The sequence below is a fragment of the Oryctolagus cuniculus genome, chromosome 9 (assembly GCF_964237555.1).
Source record: "Oryctolagus cuniculus chromosome 9, mOryCun1.1, whole genome shotgun sequence".
NCBI lineage: Eukaryota > Metazoa > Chordata > Mammalia > Lagomorpha > Leporidae > Oryctolagus > Oryctolagus cuniculus.
In genome coordinates, this window is record NC_091440.1 from 102034420 (window position 1) to 102057351 (window position 22932).

The 22932-nt window shown below is 40.7% G+C and overlaps 2 protein-coding genes across 3 annotated transcripts; one reads left to right on the forward strand and one right to left on the reverse strand.

Annotated features, from left to right (window-relative positions):
* Window positions 1-157: 157 nt before the first annotated feature.
* Window positions 158-12415, forward strand: LOC100350907 (C-type lectin domain family 4 member D). Of its 2 annotated transcripts, XM_070049295.1 has the most exons (7): window positions 158-262; window positions 365-419; window positions 4357-4443; window positions 6244-6348; window positions 7023-7174; window positions 8432-8547; window positions 10085-12415. In XM_070049295.1, the coding sequence occupies exons 2-7, from the start codon at window positions 392-394 to the stop codon at window positions 10230-10232; spliced, it is 636 nt and encodes a 211-aa protein (XP_069905396.1). In that variant the 5' UTR covers window positions 158-262; window positions 365-391; the 3' UTR covers window positions 10233-12415. The 2 variants fall into 2 exon arrangements, with proteins under 2 accessions (XP_069905396.1, XP_008258003.2); XM_008259781.4 differs by having other exon boundaries at window positions 163-419.
* A 3316-nt stretch (window positions 12416-15731) lies between these two features.
* On the reverse strand, window positions 15732-21925 carry CLEC4E (C-type lectin domain family 4 member E). Its single transcript, XM_002712850.5, has 6 exons — window positions 21508-21925; window positions 20092-20184; window positions 19378-19467; window positions 17935-18086; window positions 17177-17292; window positions 15732-16338 (listed from the first exon to the last, which is right to left on the reverse strand). Exons 1-6 carry the CDS (start codon window positions 21542-21544, stop codon window positions 16170-16172), a joined length of 657 nt encoding a protein of 218 aa, XP_002712896.2. The 5' UTR covers window positions 21545-21925; the 3' UTR covers window positions 15732-16169.
* Between the last annotated feature and the right edge of the window lie 1007 nt (window positions 21926-22932).

Below are 22932 nucleotides of genomic sequence, written 5' to 3' on the forward strand. Positions count from 1 at the left end.
TTAGGGTATTGCCTTGCTTTTTGTCTAAATGGGTACAAACAAATTGAGAAATGTTACATGACTCACCAGTGAGCTCAGCGTACTCATGGAGGCTTCTACTACCTGTTTTCTGGCACTGCTTTCTCAATTTCCCTTTTTATTCCTTACACCATCTCCCAGCGTGAGACAAAGGGATCCACAGTCTTTGAAAAGACTTCTCTTCTTTAGTTAACTCTCTTATGCTGGGAACCAGAATATGCAAAATCAGTGCTCACCAGAACAGGTAAAATTAGTGCTCAGATTCAAGTATTTCTAAATATATTCCTCCATCTGCAGAAATATATATCCCAGGGAAAACTAAGACATCCCTCACCCTCTTGGCCAGTGTTTATGACAGGAGCACAGACCCAGAATGGAGCTGGAAGGACGTCCAAGTAAACGTGAGTACTTTCTCTCCTTCCAATTTTAATGTCGTTGTGAAGACAGAAAGTGATGCTGATGTGGAGAAGGAGGTGGAGGGGAATGAGGGTGACTTTGGTAAAAAAGGAGGACACAGCTAGATTAAAATTATTTGGTAACAGAAACTTACTTATAGAACGTAGACTGTGGTGCAGCAGGTTAAAGCCCCAGCCTGCAATGCCAGCATCCCATTTGGGCGCCGGTTCGGGCCCCGGCTGCTCTGCTTCTATCCTGCTCTCTGCTATAGCCTGGGAATGCAGTGGGGGATGGCCCAAGTCCTTGGGACCCTGCACCCTCGTGGGGGACCCGGAGGAGGTTCCTGGCTCCTGGCTTTGGATTGGTGCAGCTCCTGCAGTTGCAGCAAATTGGAGAGTGAACCAGCATGTGGAAGACTTCTTTCTCTGCCTCTCCTTCTCTCTCTGTAACTCTAACTTTCTTTCTTTCTTTTTTTTTTTTTTTTCAGTACCAATAAGTCTTGATTTATTCATTGTATTTCCCCAGGGAAAGGAGAAGGGATGGGGAGAGTCAGCATATGTGTTACAAAGCAATTAGAAAATGGGAAAGGAGGAACCCAGTACAGCAAAAATCAACCTTCAAATACACACTCCCCAGTGATGGGGTCACCAAACCCAAGGGGGCTTATTCTCCTGCAGTTCAGGAATGGGGGTGGTCAGCCAAAGAACAGACGCAAGCTTTCCTACCCTCCCTCCCTCCCGCCCATAAATTCAAGATTTCACATAAAGCTTTGGTTTCTAGCAGTAAACATGGAGTTACATTCGTCCGTCTCCTATCAAACAATCTTATGGCCACTTTGACATAAGTTTCTTGCACCTGCATAAAAGTTCCTGAGTGACTTGGACGTACATTCATAGTCCCCTTCTTGATCTCCAAACCCCTTTTCTACACAGAAGGTGCCCAATAGCTTCTCTTCTTTCGGGTAAATTGTGTAACTCTAACTTTCAAGTAAATAAGTAAATTAAAAAAAAAAAAAAAGTAAAGGGGCCAGCACTGTGGTGCAGTAGATTAATCCTCCGCCTGCGGCGCTGGCATCCCATATGGGCGCCGGTTCTAGTCCTGGCTGCTCCTCTTCCAATCTAGCTCTCTGCTATGGCCTGGGAAAGAAGTAGAAGATGGCCCAAGTCCTTGGGCCCCTGCACCCGCATGGGAGACTGGGAAGAAGCTCCTGGCTCCGGATCAGCATGGTTCTGGCCGTAGCAGCCATCTGGGGAGTGAACCAATGGAAGGAAGATCTTTCTCTCTCTCTTTCTCACTCTCTATAACTCTACCTCTCAAATAAATAAATAAAATCTTAAAAAAAAAAGAATGTAGATTGTGTCAAGGAGGATAAAGTGTATAAAAGAGAAGATGGAAATAGAATATTCAGGAAGATTCTCTTATAGGGGAGAGAGAGGTGTAGAAACATAGGGACACAGGATCCTGGTGTGTCAGAGGTGGTGACTGTCCCATTTTATGTTTGTGACTTAAGTGACACAAATGGATCCATATAAGGAGATCATTAAATAATATATATATATATATATTTTTTTTTTTGACAGGCAGAGTGGACAGTGAGAGAGAGAGAGACAGAGAGAAAGGTCTTCCTTTGCCGTTGGTTCACCCTCCAATGGCCGCCGCGGCCGGCGCGCTGCGGCCGGCGCACCGCGCTGATCCGATGGCAGGAGCCAGGAGCCAGGAGTCAGGTGCTTTTTTTTAAAACATAGATTAAATGCATAAATATACTCAGCTGTACGAAAAAAAAAAGAAAAAGAAATTCTGTACATTGTGAAATCCTGTCCTTTGCAACAAGAGGGATGCAACTGGAAATCATTATACTTAGTGAAATAAGCCAGTCCCCAAAAGATAGATATATTTTCCCTGATCCACGGTAACTAATAGAGTACTTCAAATGTAATGTAGTTTTCAGGCATAGAAAGCCAAGACACTGTGGCAAAAAATGGCCTACATGAAAGATCTCTGTGAGAGAGATCCCAGTGGAAAGAAGGGACAATCAAAGAAGGAGGTACCTTTCTCTGAAGGGAGGAGAGAACTTCCACTTTGATTATGGCCTTGTCTAAATAAGGTCGGAGTTTGTGAACTCAAGAGGCTTCCACAGCCTTGGCAGCTCATGACAAGAGCCTCGGGTGATCACTGACGTCATAAATAAGAGTGTCAGTTGTTAAATCAACAATAGGAGTCACTGTGCACTTGCTCCCATGTAGGACCTCTGTCCATAATGAGTTGTTCTATGAAAATTAACAGTAAAACTAGTATTCAAACAGTATTTTATACTTTGTGTGTCTGTGTGGGTGCAAACTGTTGAAATCTTTACTTAGTAAAGAGTTGATCTTCTGTATATAAAGATTATGAAAAATGAATCTTAATGAAGAATGGGATGGGAGAGGGAGTAGGAGGTGGGTCGAGAGTGGGGGTGGGAGGGTGTGTATGGGGGAAGAACCATGATATTCCAAAATCTGTGTCTATGAAATTTATATTTATTAAATAAAAGCCTTCAAAAATAAATTAAATGTAATGTATTGGAGTGAAATGGACATTTTAAGATTTAATGATTGTTTATAGTCCTTGTCTCTTCTGTTGAGGAACAATGTTTTTCTTTGTTTTCTTCAGCCTATTTGTTGAACTCTTCTTAGTGTAGGGTTAACTTTATAATCATTCAGTAAACTGAAAGTAGATCTTCGTAAAAATTAAGAGTGGGAATGGGAGAGGGAGGAGGAGGAAGGGTTGGAGCATGGGTAGGAGGGAGAGTAGGGGGGGAAGTGTCACTGTGTTCCTAAATCTGTATATATGAAATACATGACCCTTGTATAACTTAAATAAAATTAAAAAAATATAGACTGAATGCATAAATATATAAGCTAAAATCATTCATTTATTTTATCACCCTACCATGGAAAATTTCAATAGGATCACCTTGTATAGTGGTCCTGAAAAATACTTTTTATGAGGCAATATACCTGGGAGATTTTTATGTCAATAATACATAACTATGGTGCGTAAGTTATGCCAGCAATGTATGCCCAGAATTATTTAATTGCTATATAAAATTTTATCATGTGGTTTACCATAATTTAGCCCTTCTGCTATGGATAATACACAGGTAAGTGTTAGTTCTGGTGCTTTTGCTGCTTCTAAAAGCAATGCAGTAAATATCCTTTAACACAAATGAGTTATATCTATAGGATAGATCCCTAGAATTCAAAATGTTGTGGCAAATATAATGCAACTAAAAACTGATAAATGATACTAAATTGATCCTTTTAAAGGATCAATTTTTTTCTAACTTACAATCCAGCTTTAAATAATAATAAATCCAGGATTTATTTCCAGAGTGCTTATTTCCCCTCAACATTGCCAACACTGCATGTTTTAAATTTACTTTTAAATCAGATACGTCAAAAACAGCCACAAATGTTTAAGTCTACAGTCCCCTGATTGAGTGTGCTTTTATTCATTTGCTGACCATTTCTAATCTCAGCGAATTACATTTCCAGCATATTTCTTCCTCAGTTTTGCTTAACTACATAATTGGTTTTTAAAATTCTTTATGCAATTTGGATATTAATATTATGATAAGATTTTTCTTTTTTCTTCCATGTGTTCCCTGCCTTCTCACATTGCTTGTGTCAAATACCCAAATTATCAATTATTTTATCGCTTTAGGATTTTGAATCACACATATGAAAAATTTCCTTTTCCAAAATTGGAAACAAAATTTTACGTTTTCTTTCTTATCAGTAAGGTCTAACATTTATTGATTGAGAGGAAATATTTGATATCTGCTCTAAATCTAAAATGATTTGGATGCTTTCATTGTTAGCTTCCTCCTTGGTAGAAATGGCTTCAGTAGAAATTGTGGATGAGGGAGGGTGACTTATTTATTTTTCTTTGTCCCAATGGAAGGAAACCAGAATCCCCAGTTGATTCCGTGGGCCGTTGCTGCTGTTTGCATCTCACTTTTCAGTGCCTGTTTCATTGCAAGCTGTTTGGGTAAGTTATTACATTAAGTGGAACTCGCCTTGAATTATTTTCACAAACTACTTTCTAAACTTACTCTAAGCCTTTTGCTGTCTTGATTTCTCCCTTATATATCAATCTATAATGCCTTCAGGGTCTTGAGTTTACCTCTCAAATAAATAAATAATCTTTTAAAAATGATTTATTTATTTATTTATTTATTTATTTGAAAGTCAGCGAGAGTGAGAGCGAGAGCGAGGGAGAGAGGTCTTCCATCCGCCAGTTCACTCCCCAGATGGCGGCAATGGCTGGAGCTGCGCCAATCTGAAGCCAGGAGCCAGGAGCTTCCTCTGGGTCTCCCAGTGGGTGCAGGGGCCCGAAGACTTGGCCATCTTCCACTGCTTTCCCAGGCCATAGCAGAGAGCTGGATCAGAAGTGGAGCAGCTGGGACTCGAACCAGTGCCCATATAGGATGCCGGCACTGCAGGCAGTGCTTTACCCATCACGGCACAGCTAGCAGTCCCTGTATACTGTCTCAGCCACAGTTTTGTTCCCAGGTGAATACATCATAGAAGTAAATGCTTATGTGCTCTAGTGTGCATGATCCAAAATGGCTGGGGTAGTATAGTTCTCAATAGCCAACACTAAAGAAAATGGAAATAACCACAGGAAGCAGAGGCCACAGGCTCTATCACCTAAGGCAGTAGGTCACTGTCTAACAGTGCTCACGGTGAATTACGCCTGCAGGGACCAATCGGATAACGCTCAGAAGCAGCGCTGAGCAGAAGGCAGAAGCACACCCTGTGATTCCCGCTACAGAAAGTTCAAAAGCAGGCGACTGCGATTTATATGTTTTGGATATATTTTATTAAGAGATAAAATTGTGGGGCAAATCACAGAGCAGTTACTTTAAAAGCTGCACAATGGTTACCTTTCAAGGGGAGGGAGCAGGTTCCGCTGTGATGGGGAGGTCACGGAGGCCTTGGCGACTTCCTGTGTCCTGAGCTGGGCCCGTGTTACTTGCAGAGTTCGCATTGCAATGATTTACTCTGCGGAACGTTTATGGTTTTCCCTTGTAGAACATTTGGTGATGCTTCAAATTAAAGAGATTAGAAAAATAAATGTGTAAGGCTCATAAAACTTTGCCTAACTACCTTAATGTTCACACACACACACACACACACACACACACATCTCCATTCTAACATAAATTCTTTTTTTTCTCAACTTTTTTTTGTTAACAATTTGGTTAACAGACACAAAATTTTTCAAAGCTCTGGGATTCCATGTGATGTTTTAATACATGTATACATCGTGTAATGTCCATTCAGAGTAAATATGTCCATCCCCTCAAACATCTAATGTTTCTGCTTACGGGAAAAAATCCAAAATCCTACCTTCCAATCTTTTATTTAAAGAGAGAAATAGAAGATAAAGAAATAAAATAAAAATAAAAAAGAGAGAAATACACACTATATTCCCAGTATCTGTAGTCACTGTATTGTATAATGGGACCCCAAGATTTCTTCCCGTCATTTAGCTGTAACCATCTAACACAATTACAAATTCCGAGGGGAAAATATGCCTTATTAAAATCACACATACCTAAAAGTTTGAAAATCTTCCCAGGTGAAACACAAAACGAGCAATATGATACTAAAAACATTAGCTTTCAGCAAAATTCACCTGGCGACAGAACTGAACTGAATAGAAAGAAAAGAGAACGTGTGGATCTTAAGGATGAAGGTAAAAGAAAGATTAGAGAAGCTGGCCCCACTCATAATTAAGCGGTTTTGTAGAGAACAGAAACCAACTGTTTTTTCTCTTTGACAGTGACTAGTCACAACTTTCTACGCTGTAAGAGAAGCATGGGAATGTTCAAGTTTCCAGCCTACCACAGGGAGCTCAGATGCATCAGAGAGAAATCAGAATCAAAAGGTACAGAGAGCAGAAAGCATAAGAGAATTTCTTTCTTATTTTCATATCCGTTCAAACTCATTATCTGATTTAAGGAATGTGAATAACAGGAACGACTAAAAATAACATAAAATGCTAATCCGGTAGAGGAAGGAACAGTAACTTGAGATAGAATTATTTCTCATGACTAATTAGCTAAATCATTGGAGTATAAAACAGAATGCATTTAGGGATATTTTTGACATTCCAAACATAGAATTAATTTGATTGTATTTTCCTTTGGTTCAGGGAAAATATCACCAGGGAAATTTCTTTTTAAAATATATAATTTTGCTGAGATGTCTTTATCTTTTTTCATTATTCTAGAATTTGCAAAATCTCATCTGAGAGAATGGGGAAAATGTTTGTGTTTTGGCAGATTCTTCGCCCTGTTCAGTTAAAATGTTATCTGCAAAAGGCTCTGCTTTGGAAGCACTGATCATGTCTTCTAAGAGAGTACTTTGTAATTTTTTCTGATGGGCAGTTTGTGGATTCAGATACTTCTGTTTAGAAGATATACAGAAGCATAATGTTTAGGATTTTCTTGGGAGAATGATTTTGGTGATCGTGGTTATTCCCACAAATGTTCATATTAAGTAACAGAACAGATGAGAGGATCCCTTTTAAAATAATTTCCATTTCAATTTTCATCCGAGGGAGCTACTGGAACTGCTGTCCTGTTGGCTGGAGAGCCTTCCAGTCCAACTGCTACCTGCCTCTTAACGACAACAGGACATGGACTGAGAGCGAGAGGAACTGCTCAGGGCTGGGGGCCCACCTGGCGACCATTGGCACAGAAGCTGAGCAGGTGTGTCTGGGGCTCCCACCAGTTTCTCCACTGCTTCGAATCTCCTTGCAGAGAAAGAGGAATTTCTTTGCTATCCACTCGCTCATGGGCTAAATACCTGAAACAGAACAAAGCCAAGAGCCCAGAACTGACTCCATCCGTGTTTCCCATGTGAGTGGCAGAAGCCCAAGTACTTGAGCCGTCACCTGCTGCCTTCCAGGGTGCACATCAGTTGAAAGCTGTATCGAGAGCAGAGCGGGGACTCAAACCCAGGCGCTCCAATATGGGTTGCAAATGCCCCAGGTGGTGTCTTACCCACTGAACCAAGTCCTTACCTCTTCCCCTTTTCCTTATGTGACCAACTTTTGGTCTCTTCAGATTTCACTGATGGGTTATTTCCTCCAGAAAACTACCTGACCACCTCCCTACTGCACCCTCCATCTTCTAAGTTGGAAGTACAAGGGTGGTACTTATGCACAGCACGGCATTTATCTCAATTTTTATTTTATTTCAGTTTACTGTAATTGTCTCTTAATGACTCCCTCTTACCCAATGATTCCTACCTGGTGGGAGGGCTGGGACCACACTTTGCTCATTTTTACATCTTCAATGTCCTGTGCAGCGTCAGGCACACTGGACAGGACTTGATAAATGGTGCGTGCACAAATCAATGCATGGTTAATAAGGACTGAAATAGCTTCTCAGAATAAAGTATAGGAAAATAGTTCAGATGCATGGTTCTAATTCTAAATACAAATCTTACAGTAAATTCAATTCTTTAAAAGCTGAAACTTATTTCCTTATGTGAAATATTTCCATAAATGTACCCCGATCTAGATTCTATGCTTGTCTTGGTGAACAGAGCTTCCTTGAGAATTTTTTCTCCTTGGCTTTGCAACCTATAAATTCACTGATTTTAAATAAAATGGAATTTAATGATTTAATGAAGTACACAAACAAGAAGGCAATTAAAAAAAAAAGCTGCCTAAAAAACAACCACACTATTAAGCATTGTGCTAAGAGGGTTGAGAGTATTATCTCAATCTTTAAAGTAACTCTATGAAATAGTGGAGTTATCCTTTTTGGAGATGAGAAAGCTAGGAGTTTGGTATGATTAAAGCACTTACTAACATTACAAGAAGGATTTGAAAGAGATCTATCTGAAGCCAAAGGTTTTGTGCTTAGCCTGTTATCTATTTGATATATTTTCTTTTTCTCCAGCATGTCATCAGCTGATAAGTGTAAACATATTCATAAAAAATTATGGTTTTTGTGCAGAACTTCATTACTCCATTTTTGGACAGACAATATTCATATTTCCTGGGACTTACTGATGAGAAGACCGAAGGTCAATGGCACTGGGTAGACCAGACACCATTTAACCCACACATGACGTGAGTATCTTGATTGGGCCAGGAGGTTTTGGAGGCAAAGGTGACAAGAAGGTGGCAAGATTCTGTTTTGGGGGACTGACGCTGTGGCGTAGCAGATAAAGCCGCCACCTGCAGTGCATATGGAATGGCATATGGACGCTGGTTCAAGTCCCGGCTGCTCCACTTCCAGTCCAGCTCTCTGCTATGGCCTGGCAAAGCAGTAGAAGATGGCCCCCAGTGCTTGGGCCCTGCACCCACATGGGAGACCTGGAAGAAGCTAGGATCAGCACAGCTCCCGTCATTGCAGCCATCTGGGGAGAGAGTCAGTGGACGGAAGATTCTCTCTCTCAGCCTCTGCCTCTCTGTAACTCTTCCTTTCATTAAATAAATAATTCTTTTTAAAAAAGAATCTGTTTTGGGGTGAAATACTCTGATGTAAAAATATTTTCTGGGACTAGATTACTATGTGTTGAGTAACCTCCATAAGCTAGTCCCAGTTGTGAAAAGATCCTATGACATTAACGAATTTTCAGTATTATTTGTACAATATCAATGAACAAATGAAGAGTGTGGGAATTATGCAATGTTTTTTACCTTAGGCTTGATGTTTGGATGAACTACATGATAACAGACAAAAAATGTTTTTGAAACTGTTATAACATTGTCATTTTCCTCCATGGAACCAGCATTTTCTAATATAAATATATAACCATATGCAATTAAAAATGTTCTAGTAGCCACATTAAGAAAAAAGAAGCAAATTAAATTCATTGTAATATTGTATCCATAATTAATAATTGTGACCGGCATTGTGGCACAGCAGGGTAAACCATTGTTTGTGATGCCAGTATCCCATATGTGAGTACTGGTTCAAGTCCTAGCTGCTCCACTTCCAATCCAGCTTCCTGCTAATGTGCATGGGAAGGCAGAGGAAGGTGGTCCAAGTATGTGGGCCCCTGCAACCCCTGTAGGAGACCAGGATGGAGTTCCTGGTCCCTGGCTTTGGTTTGGCCCAGCTCTGGCTATTGTAGACATTTGGGGAGTCAACTGTTTTTTCCCTTTTCTCCATTGCTCTGCCTTTCAAATAAATAAATCTCAAAAAATTAATAATGTATTTAATCCAACACTTACAAATAGGACTTGAATATATAATCAATATAAAATAATTACTGAGATAATTTACATCCTTTTTTGGTGTTAAGTCTTCAAAATATAGTGTATACTAAATGCCCAAAGCATTCTCAAGATTACAGAAGCCACATTTCAAGTGATTGATAGTTACATGTGGCCAATGCCTATTGTATTGAGCAGGCTAGCCCTATATCATTCACCAAAGGCATTTTCTTTGGATTGTCTTTTGATGTCTCTATCTATAGAGGTCCTCAAAAAACTTCATGGAAAGTACATATTCTGAAAAACTGCGTGTATTTCAAAATTTTTCACCAAAATTCACTCTTTTTTTAATTCCATTTCCCACAAACTTTTGGAGTTCCTCTAAATCTATATTTATACCTGTACCTATTTATCCTATGTCTATTTCTCTATTTTTTTCTTTCAGATTCTGGCATAAGAATAAACCCAGCGACTCCCGAGAAAAAAACTGTGTTATCCTTGTTAATGATCAAGATAAATGGGCCTGGAGTGATTTTCCTTGTAACTTTGAGACAAGTAGGATTTGTAAGATACCTGCAATGGCATTCAGCTAGAAACCTGTGAAATGGGTGTTCCGAGGGAGACAGCAGAGAACCAATTTCTTCAGAGCAGAATGCACATTATTGGGGAAAACCTACGGGGTTTTACAGCATTTTCAGTCATGATGGTGTCATTATTTCTGTTCAGTTCATCAAGATAATGTGTGTGCACCAATGTGTTTACAATCATGTGGTTTTGTATGGTGTTTTGGAAGGAATCATCTTTTTTGTGAGAACCAATTTTCATTATTTTTGCTTTCTTATGGGGTTTGAAGGTATTTCCTTTGCAGTTGGTGTGCCTTGATTTCATATCTTCACAGAATGGCTTAAAAACAAGACTTTTTGGTCATTATTCTGCTCAGATTCTATCTACTAAAACATAAAGATAGGATGTATTCTGACTGACAGTGGCAAATCATTTTTTAATGCAAATATCAAAAGTGTTTTAAAGTTTTTAATTGACATTTTTATTGTCTGATGCTTCATTTTTAGACTTTTTAGTAGCATCAGACCTTCCACAGACATTCTGTGAACAAAATTTCCCAGAACAGCAGTACAGAACAGATCTAAATTATGTGATTGCACAAGTAGACAAAGAAAGTCTATATACCTTTTTAAAAATTTACTTCTTACTCCACTCTAAGTATCTTTTCAGAACAGTGAATTGTAAGCTATGTTGAGTGAAAAAGTTTCTTTCAGAACACCTTAACCGAATTTCTTCAACGCTATAGCCAAGGGAGCAAAGGCCTTCTGAAACTGAAGGACTCCTGTTCCTATTCCTGGTTTATGATAGATCAGGAGTGTGGCCAGCTCACTCTTCATTAAAGATGAAATATATTCCAGTTAGTATTACAGAAAAGTCACTGGGAGTAACTTGGCCTCTGTACTTGGCTGATTTAAATAATATTTGGTCCGGCGCCGCGGCTCACCGGGCTAATCCTCCGCCTTGCGGTGCCGGCACACCGGGTTCTAGTCCCGGTCGGGGCGCCGGATTCTGTCCCAGTTGCCCCTCTTCCAGGCCAGCTCTCTGCTGTGGCCAGGGAGTGCAGTGGAGGATGGCCCAAGTGCTTGGGCCCTGAACCCCATGGGAGACCAGGATAAGTACCTGGCTCCTGCCATCGGATCAGCGCGGTGCGCCCGCTGCAGCGCTCTGGCCACGGCGGCCACTGGAGGGTGAACCAACAGCAAAGGAAGACCTTTCTCTCTGTCTCTCTCTCAGTGTCCACTCTGCCTGTCAAAAAAAATAAATAAATGAAAATAAATTTAATTATTTGAAGTTCCAGTTTATTAGTGTTTTCATTTACCTTGAATTAGATTCAGATTTTTAACCTATTTATAAATCAGTTGTTAAAATGTCCTTTGGAGCTATTCAGCTGCAGTTTAAAGTAGCAAGAACGTCATTTTTTTGACGATCTGAAATTATACTTCCCTGATGTATGCAGTGTTGTGGGTCAACAGAATATGGTGGTCTTTCTTAAAAGTTTTAATTGGCTGATCTGTCTTAGATCTCAACTGAAAACTTTCAAGCAGCAAATTTTTAATCTAACTTCTGTACCACTCCTTTAAAAGAATTATTTTGTATATTAGTTATTGGCTTTCTGGTTTGGAATATTGATGTTTGGATTGTAGCTGTGGATGTCTACATTAAAGCTGATACTTTTATCTGAAGTGGTGCTAAGTAACTTTAATTGTATTTGACATCTTCACTAAATTATATAATATAAAATATGTTGGGGCCGGTGCTGTGGCTTAGTAGGCTAAGCCTCTGCCTGTGGCACTGGCATCTAATATTGGCTGCGGCTTGTGTGCCAGCTGCTCCTCTTCCGATCCAGCTACCTGATAGTGGCTTTGGAGGGCAGTGGAGGATGGCCCAGGTGCTTGGGCCCCTACACCCACGTCAGAGACCAGAAGAAGTTTCTGGGTCCTGGCTTCAGATCGTCCCAGCTCTGGCTGCTGCTGCCAACTGGGAGGTGAGCCAGCAGATGGAAGACCTTTCTCTCTGTCTTGCCCTCTCTCTCTGTGGCTCTGCCTCTCAAATAAGTAAAATATGTAAAAAGAGAGAGAGAAAAAAATCTCTTGCAGTAACCATATGTGGATGCTAATGAGTTTTGTATAATTACTACTATTCATTTTTAATTTGTATAAAATTTTATATAACTAGAGATTCGGTTGTTAATAAAATGTGAGCTTTTTGTGAATTTATGTGTTTATGGCTACATTTGTATCTGTAGATTTTGTCTCCAACTGCTGATCCTCTTTCTCTGCCTCCATGGCCACCACCACGTAACAATCTACCATCTCTCTCCTCTGGATTATTGCAGTGGTTTTTGTTCTCCCTGTTGCCACCCCAAGACCCTTTTAGTCTGTTGCCAACTCTACGGCAACTCTCCTTCACAGTTGATAGTAGTTTCATAAAAATGAGGCTAGTTAATATACAAAAAAAAGAGGCTTAATTTTAGTTTTGGAATTGGGAGTCCAAGATCAGACAATCCCATCTGTTTGCCTGTGGATGTCTTCTGGCATCCTGGCAGGAGTGTGAGTAAGAGGGAGCGAGCAATCATATGATGAGCTAAGAAGCAAGAGGAGCCACAGGCCAGGCTCACAGCTCTGTGTGTGGTGTGTGTGTGTGTGTGTGTGTGTGTGTACCAACTGCAGTCCCATGAAAACTATAGTGATCTCCCAAGGACAGAGCCCCAGCGACCTAGTTAGCTTCCATTAGGACCCACACCAAAGGCCTCCCTACCCAGCAACATCCCACACTGGAGATCAAGCTTCCAGCATGTGACATTTCAGGCACACATTTAAACCACATTCAAATCATAGTAATTCTTTTTTAAAATTAATAAACCTCCTAATGTAAAACACTTTACAAATAAGCAAGAAAGGAATTTTCTACAAGGTATCTACCCTAAACCCATAGCAACTATTACACTGAATGATGAATCATTAGAAGTATTTTCTTTCAAGTCAAGAACAAAACAAAGTGCTCACTATAACAGCTATTTTTTATTTACTTGAAAGATTTATTTATTTATTTGAGAGAGAGAGGTTTTCCATTTGCTGGTTCACTCAGCAAATGGCTACAGTGGCTGGAACTGGGCCTATCTGAAGTCAGGAGCTTCTTCTGGGTTTCCCACATAGATGCAGGGGCCCAAGCAAGTGGGCCATCTTCAACTACTTTCCCAGGCCTTAAGAAAATACCTGGATTGGAAGAGGAGCAGCTGGGACAGGAACCAGCACCCATACACAACAGTGTTTAAGCAGCAATGTGTTGGTGGTCTTAGTTAGTTCAGTATGAATAAAGGATAAGAAATGAGTAGAACAAAGCTATCATTATTTCTTTTTTTTAGATTTATTTATCTATTTGAAAGTCAGAGTAATAGAGAGGCAGAGGCAGAGAAGAGAGAGAGAGGTCTTCCATCCACTGGTTCACTCCCCAGATGGCTGGCAACAACCGGAGCTGCACTGAGCCAAAGTCAGGAGCCAGGAGCCTTCTCCAGGTTTCCCATGTGGGCGCAGGGGCCTAAGGATCTGGGCCATCTTCCATTGCTATCCCAGGCCATAGCAGAGACCTGGATCGGAAGAGGAGCAGCCAGGACTAGAACTGGCACCCTTATGGGATGCCAGCACTGCAGGTCAGGGCATTAACCCACTGACTTATTTTATTTAAATCAATACATCCAAACTATTATCATTTTATCATATAAATAATATAGAATTATTTGTTGTATATTTTACATTCTTTTTCAAATTAAATTATCAAAAATCTGTGACATATTTTACATTTACAGCATAACTCAATTAAGATCATGTTAAATAACCACCTGTGGCTAGTCACTACTGTACTCAGTTATGTAAGGAAGTTCAGTTACGTAAGGAAGCTACAAAATTCACAGAAGGATGGGTGTTTGGTGCAGTGGTTAAGATACAACTTGGGACACCTGCAACCCAAATCCAAGTCCCTGGGTTAAAACCATGGCTTCGCTTTTGATTCTAGCTATTTGCTACTGCAGGTGCTGTGAGGCAGCAGGTGATGGTTCACGTAGTTGTGCCCCTGCCATGGGAGACCCTAACTGAGTTTCTGGCATATGGCTTTGGCCTTGTCCAGTCTTGACTGTTGCCGTCATTTGGAGAGTGATCCAGGAGATGGAACATCTCTGTATGTTTGTGTCTTTTTCTCTCTCTCTGCCTTTCAAATAGTAAAATACATATTTTTTAATTCATGGAAAATAGAATAAAAAGACAATGATCACTTCTCATGAACTTTTTGAAGTTCTCTAGTATAGAAAAAAGGTTCGGCCACCCTTATTCTCCCTCACCGTTATGAGGTCTCACTCAGCTGAGGCCATCCTTCCATCTTACTCAGGAAGTTTTGAGGGAGAAAAAAATAATATATATGTATTTAAAGATTTATTTATTTATTTGAAAGTCAGAGTTACACAGAGAGGAGAGGCAGAGAGAGAGAGAGGTCTTCTATCCAGTGGTTCACTCCTCAAGTGGCCACAATGGCCAGAGCTGAGCCCATCTGAAGCCAGGAGCCATGAGCTACCTTTGGGTCTCCCACATGGGTGCAGGGACCCAAGGACTTGGGCCATCTTCTACTGCTTTCCCAGGCCATGACAGAGAACTGGATCGGAAGTGGAGCAGCCAGGACTTGAACTGGCACCCACAAGGGATGCTGGTGTTGCAGGCGGCAGCTTTACCTGCTATACCACAGTGCCAGCCCCAATATATTTTCTTATCAGTTTCAAGGTACGTAGCTGATACCCATCTAACCAAAGACAGATTAGTAAGATAAAGGCATACAGGCTTATTTAATACAAAGTTTTATTTAACACCAAAGCCTTTAGGAATGAAGACCTCAGGCCAAGCACGTGGCACAATGGTTAAGTCAACAATTGGGATACCCACGTTCCTTATCATAGTGCCTGACTCAAATCCTGGTTCAGCTCCCAATTCCAGTTCCCTGCTAATTCACACCCTGGGAGGTAGAAGTTGATGGTGCAAGTACTGGGTCCCTGACAAGGAAACCCAGATTAAGTTCTGGGCCCTGGCTTTGGCCTGGCCTTACCCTGGCTGTTGTGGGCATTTGGGGAATGAATCAGTGGATAGAAAATCTCTCTCCAGCTATTTCTGTCTCCCTGTCTCTGTTTTTCAAATAAATTTAAAATAAATAAATAAATAAAGACTCAAAGAAACAGGGAAATCTATCTATATTTTAAGTTAAACCTGACATTTATGGAAAACATGATTGGGCAAAAGATATGATCTAATGGGGAGAAACTTGGGAGAGTTTACCAGGATTTGTTCAGATTCTTCTTCATCTTCCTATGTGTTCCTCTCCCAGGTATAGAGCAGGACACCTGCCCCATGATAATTCTTGAGGGAGTGAATTACTTTGTAAATTCTGAGAAAAGAACCTGAGACTAATGTGGAGAAAATTTACTTCAGTCAGTATCATGAATTCCAGCATTGAAGACAGTTTACTTTTATGAATATCAGAGTAACAAATAATTTATTTTTAAAAGATGTACTTATTTATTTATTTGAAAGTTAGAGTTATGGGCGGGGGGAGAGATCCTCCATCAGCTGGTTTCTTCCCCAGATAGTGGCAATGGACAGATCTGGGTCAGACTGAAGCCAGGATCCAGGAGTTTCTTCCTGGTCTCCCACCTTGGGGCAAGGAGCCCAAGCATTTGAATCATCTTCCGTTGTTTTTCCCAGGTCATTAGCAGAGAGCTGGACTGGAAGTGGAGCAGCTGGGACATGAACTATTATGCATATGGCGCCAATGTCACAAGAGGTGGCTTTACCAGCTACTCTACAATAAAGACCCCCAGAGTAACAAATAATTATGAAGTCCTTATCAAGTGCACTGCGTATTTCCAAGTTTTGGGGTCGTGGATGCAGTCATGTTCTTACTGCTCCACATTTAAGATGTGCCTCCTGTTCTTAGAGATTTCCTTTGTTCAAATTATTTATTTGTGGCATTTCACAAATACGAAGCATATTGAAGAAACATGGTACATCATTCCAGTTTTTCTTTGGATTTGCAGAATCCCTTATGGTGGCACAATCCTCCAGGGTGACTATGTTGTTGGGTTCCCCTTCATCCCAGAAGCTGAGAAAGAGAAGAGATTTTAAATCCTGGTGAGAGGAGGTAAATAACCCAATATAATCACCAAGTCATAGATGGACCCAGAGTGCTCAGTGGTGGGAATAACTGATCTCCTGATGGAGTTGTCTCCTTTGTACACAAGTCTCGTATCATGTGTGGTTCTCCATGTTCATTGTATTAATCGAGGGGCACTCTTCAAGTGTGTCACAGGGCTGTAGTGAAGTGCAGCCCAGCGGTTGTACTCCTACAACTACTGATGATTAGCTGTGTAAGTCATCTCTTGACCTTTGGTTTCCTCAAATATCAGATGAGCACAAATAATATTGATGTATCTTTGAGAGGGGTAATTTATGTGAGGTGAAACAATGCATGCAAAATATTTGAACACCCCCAAATTCTGTGTTCTAAGGGTGGGAAGCCACCATTGAGGAGAAAAGAGATATTACTGTAGGGTTCCCACTTTCATTCCCTAATAATCTGATGTTTTTCTCAAATCACCATTTTCACACATTTACTACAATTTGGAGGCATGGGGCTCTAGATTTCACTTCTCGCTGCCTCTGCATTTTCAATGGATGATTCCTGAATTCTAACCCCCTTCTCCTTTCCATCTGTTATTTTTCTTTGCTCTTGCCACAGCCCCGGGAGATTGGAGGAGGGTGTAGTTGTGTTCCTCTTGTCTCTTCTGTAACAGCTGTTCCCCTTCCTGCACCTGATGTCACCAAGGACGCGCCTGAGCGCATCCCACATAGCAGAAGGAAGTTTTGAGAACTCCCCTCGACCGGGGTCCACCTTTAGGACTTGGGATGGCATGGAAATTCCCCTTGAGGAAGGAAGTTACCTCAGCGATTCCATAAAAGGTGTGCCGTCTACCCATTTCCACTGACCCTCGATCACCTGGTCCGTCAGCCCAATGAAAAACTCTTTCTTTCTAGGTTTTGCATGGGCAAGGAATTCCTATAAAAAATAAGAGGCCAAGTAGCTCAATTCTGGACAAAGGTAAAAAGTAATGGTTATTAAAAGGGGTAAGGTAGGATCGAGACTAGAGACAATAAATAGGTACACCTGAAATGGTGAAGTCATTGAGGATCATATCCTACTTTTTCTTATTCTGGTAAAATATACTGAACATAGAATTAGATTAACACAAAAATTAACCTTTACCAGAGAAGGGGATTCTTGATTAAAAGTTTATCTAAAGTTAGAGGAGGCCAAATCTACTGTACATATCTAGCACAAAATATTACTAATTACAGCTTAGAGATAATGCACACTTTGTGCTTGCTGTGTTTCATATATTTTCATAAACACAGCAGCCTCTCTAAAATGAACGTTCAACCTTCTGTTTCTTCCTCAGCTAACTTCATCAGTTAATGCAGGGGCCCCACATGGAAGTTACTTTTTTTCTTAGCTTCTCCTAGTAATGAAAACAAAGCTAGAGTAGGTAACGACTTACAGAAGCAGTAGGAACAGCATGCCCTCTCTACATTCATTTTACAAGTAATCATTGAGAGGCAAATCTTTTTATATGTGTGGGAAAAGGGGTGGAGCCCACAGAGACTGTTGTGCTAACACTGGAGGGGTGTGCACTCCAACTACCTGCTCCTCCTGTGTGTTGATGACCACCAGATGGGCGCCCACATTTGAGCAGCTTTTTGAGCTTGATATCCAGGACATGGTGTCAGTAGAAAAGAAGTAGCAGCTGGACTGAAAATATTTCCAGTTCAATGGACAGCAATTCTTGACTGAACCTAGGAGGAAAGAAGTTTCAGTGAGTGTCCCAGGTAAACTGAGTAAGAAAAGAGAAAGCTCCATCTGGCCCCATGCAGTTCATTATCCCCAGATTCTAAGATTCCTATCTTAGAAGCCCTTGTTCATATCCCATATCTTACTATCTAAGATGGTAGATGAATCCAATAGCAATAAACTTAAATAGCAATTTTCTTGACTTTTCAACATAATCCCAATTTTCTAGATGTCAATATCAGTAAATACAACCATATATGCAATCTGCCTTGGTCATACTACTGCTACGTAATCTTGTTACTAATTTCACAGAGTGAAGAATTTCAGCCTTTTAAGCTTCTTTCTTTCTTTCTTTCTTTCTTTCTTTCTTTCTTTCTTTCTTTCTTTCTTTCTTTCTTTCTTTCTTTCTTTCTTTTTTTTTTGACAGGCAGAGTGGATAGTGAGAGAGAGAGACAGAGAGAAAGGTCTTCCTTTTTGCCGTTGGTTCACCCTCCAATGGCTGCCGCGACTGGTGCGCTGCGGCTGGTGCACCACACCTATCCGAAGGCAGGAGCCAGGTGCTTCTCCTGGTCTCCCATGGGGTGCAGGGCCCAAGCACTTGGGCCATCCTCCACTGCACTCCCGGGCCACAGCAGAGAGCTGGCTTGGAAGAGGGGCAACCAGGACAGAATCCGGCACCCCGACTGGGACTAGAACCCGGTGTGCTGGTGCTGCAGGTGGAGGACTAGCCTAGTGAGCCGCAGCGCCGGCTTAAGCTTTTTAAATATAGTCAAATCTCTCTCAATTCAGTGGTGGGGATATGATATCTCAGAGAACAAAGCCACTTTCCCAGCGCCACGCAGCATTTTGCTGACACGGAACAGGACAACATGTAAGGACATTGGGAGTATATTTCTTGAGTTCTTTCCAAATTCCTTACTCTATATGTTTTTTTCTTCCTTCATCTCATTTTGGAAGTAGGCGGGTTTGTTTGTTTGTTTGTTTTTTAAAGTGTACTCCTGGAAATAATAACTTCTGTTTTTAGGCTTGATGTGAAGGCACATATCTCAGATTTATTCTGAAAGTTTATTGTAATGTCCTCAACATTTCATGCCTCAATTTTAACTTCATCTCCACAGTTTTATTCCTGAACTTTTACCGACTTCTCACATTCTCTTGCAGCACAGGAGGATTTTACATTTTGTTTTTGAAAAGTAAGATACGGCACCACTATATTTCCCTTGTCCAAAAGTCAACGTAGAGGCCTAAAAAGGTTGATGTATAAGTGCTAATGTTCAACTCTGAGTGCTGTCATACCTAATCCATCACTGTAGCAGGACAGCTGTGTGATGTTTTCATGTGGCTGGATCCTTCTCGTGTCACAGGTGAGGAAAACATGGTAAGTCACTGTAAGGAAAGGGGCACAGGGCACGTTTATGATTCATTTCTAATTAAAACAATGAGCTTGCTCCCTTTTGTATTCATAAAGGAAGTATCAATAGCTCTCACGATATCCTCTTACTGTCCACCTTTCCTTACACACGCACAGGCACTGGGACTCAATTACTCAAAGAAAGAAGAGCAAATTCAAATTTCATGGTTTTCCTGATTTATAAAGAAGAATATAATTTATTTCATATCTAAAGGCTCAGAGAGAATGAATACATTTGTGCTCACTATGCCACCTCTAGCCCTCTTAATTCTTCTTTCTAGAATGTAACGAGCTGTATCTCTGATCCTAACCAGTGAGTGCAAGCTTCAAGCTAGTATCTCCTAGTGATAGGGGTCCAAAGGGGAGGTCTTAAAACCACAGAGGAGACGAAAAATGTCTATCATGAAAAATGTGTCAAAAGCCACTGAAATTTACTGATCCTTCTGCATTAGTTGTGGTGTCTGGCTTGAGGGATAGCCTAGATAGAAACAGTGAAACTGGAAGACTCTATAGGAGTAGAGAACCTATAGGAAGCAAAGAAAAGTTTACTACAAATATTCACTAGGGAGAACCACGTTGATTTGATCTTTAGAACCTACCCACACATCTGATGATAAAACAGCCACTTAGAAGGAGAATGGAGATGGCAGCAACAGTCCGAAAGAACGCTTGAGAAGAGAAGCATCCCCTCTCTGTAGAAAAAAAAAAAAAAAGACAACAAACACGGTCAGTCTTCCCTACGCAACTTGCAAAGGAGATACAAGATTTTTACTCAGGCACTTATTTCCTTCTACTTGCACTGAGTCATTGTACTGAGTAATACACTTACTGTATTGAGTAATACAATTACTGTATTGAGTAGTTCCCAAATTTCAGCGTGCATCAGAATCACTGGGAGGCTTGAGGAACCACAGGTTGCTGAGCCTCACCTCCAGAGCTAACAATTCGATCGAGTTGATATGGAACAACAGGTTTCAGGGGGCCACCGATGCTGCTGGTCTGAGGACTGTGCTCCAAGAACCACCGGTACCCCTTGTTAATTTTAAGACTCTGACTCATCAACTCCGTTAAAGAATTTTTGCTAAGTCTCCCAGTTAAAAAAATACTTTCATTTTTAAGGCTTCTCTCCTTCTTTCACTGTCATTTTCATTTCTTTCTTCCCTTTCTCTCTCTCTCTCTTTTTGTCTTTCTTCTTAGTGTCCTATTTTTCAAGTTCTTTGCAAATACAAATTAGTCAGATAAAACATCAGCAGTAATATAGTCATTTCTTTCCTCTTTCCAATACATATTTTATGGAAAAAATAAGTCCCAGAGAAGTTAACTGTCGTGCCCAAAGGAACACCACTCAATGCAGAAAGGGTAGAAATAGCAGTTTGGTAGCTCATCTGAAGTCAAGTGTAGCAAGCTTCCAGTTTAACATAGAATATTCTCTTTTCACTTGTTGAATATTGTGATTAGTGGTGAGTTAAGCCTGTAAATACAAAATTGTGTCTGCAAAAACTGATGCAAGGAAGAGAGGAGAGGGAGGGAGTTTGGGGGAAGGATAGGAGGGAGGGAGGTGTGGCTGTCTTCTTGGTACTGTACCTACGGAATGCATGAACTTTCTTCATTTTACATTAAAAAAATAAAAAAGGACAAAAATTCAAAGATCTGTATCCAACTTCGTATATGCAAATCAAATATCTGTTTGGTTTACTTGCAGGTGCAATCAACCAACTTCTATTAAAAACCAGTCTTGTAAATCTGAAGAAATCCTTCTAATGCTTATGAAATTGTATTGGAAAAGGAAAGTTTTAAGATGATAAATCTGTGGAAAATATATTTATTAAAATTCATTGCAGTTTGAGTAAAAAAAGTCTTCTGATCTCTCTGTCTCTCTCTGTCTCTCTCTCTCTCTTCCCCTTCTTCCTCCCCCTCCCACCTCCCTGAATTCTTTTCTATTGTCCAACCCTCCCTATATTTATAGCTGGCACCAAAAGGATACAGAGAAGAAAAAAGAGAGCTGCAAATTGTACCTGTGCACTTCAGTACAGATGATTTGGATGAGTCCATTATTTCTCTCCCTCTATTTCCAGTTCCTGAGTCCAGGAGTGTTGTGTTGGTAAGATTCAGAAAAAATGAATCTGGAAAGGTGAACAATTAATCTGTTTTTAGGTCCAAGTCCAAGAGACATAAGAATATTAACTTGTCCCGTGGCTGTGCCTTCAAGTCAGGATTTCCTTTCTTGCACAAGGAAGACAAGGGAGTATACTGAGCAACATTTCAGTTCTTTTCTCTACAGAAAACAAAAAAAAAATTGAGGAAATGATGAAACTGCAAGTACAATACAAATAGGCAGACCACGGGAAAACATGAGAGGTTTTAAAAACACTGATTTGTTTTGGTGGATAAAACGTCTCTGTTTTTTCAAGACCTAACATCCTGCATTTGCCCTTGACTGTGGAGCCCACCCTGCTCTCCCTACATCACTGTGACGTGTACAATCCACATTCATTAGCAGAAAGCAAACAACCCTCAGCACATAGCTGAGCAAATAGTGTATATGTTTATGATTTAGCAATGCAAAATTTTATTTCATTTCATTTAAAAGGAAGAGAGAAAGAGAGAGAGTTAGAGAGAGAGAGAGAGAGAGGGGCCTTCCATCCACTGGTTCACTCCCCAAATGCCTCAACAGTCAAGGCTGGGGCAAGCTGAACTAAGCCTAGGTCTCCCTCATGGGTAGCAGGGACCCGAGTACGTGAGCCATCACCTGTTGCTTCCCAGGGATGTGTTAGCAGGCAGTTGAATCAAAAATAGAGTCAGGACACGAAACTCACGGTTTCTGGTATGGAGTGCAGATATCCAAAGCACTGTCAATCACTGCACCAAATGCCCGCCCCTAAGGCAAGATCTTAAAACCATCTTGGCTAACTATGTCTTTATATCTAGGGGAGCCAGCACCATGGCTAGCAGGTAAGGCTGCCATCTGCAGTGCTGGCATCCCATTTCCAATCCAGCTTTCTGCTATGGCCTGGGAAAGCAGTAGAAGATGACCCAAATGTGGGCCCCTGCACCTGCTTGGGAGACCAGGAAGAAGCACCTGGCTCTTGGCTTCGGATCCGCGCAGCTCTGGCCGTTGCAGCCATCTGGGGAGTAAACCAACAGATGGAAGACTTTTCTGTAATAACTCTGCCTTTCAAATAGATAAATAAATCTTTAAAAAAATAAAATCTATCTAGGATCCAATGACTTCTTTTTAGTTTTTTCTTCCATATACTTGTCTCTCTCTCTCTCTCTCTCTCTCTCTCTCTCTCTTTTTAAACCATGGATGTTTCAGAAAATATTTATTTATTTATTTATTTATTTATTTTGATGAGAGAGGGAGTGCTCCCATATGTTGGTTTACTCTTTAAATGCCAAGTGCTTGCAATAGCAGGGGCTGGGCCAAGGCTGGGCCAAAT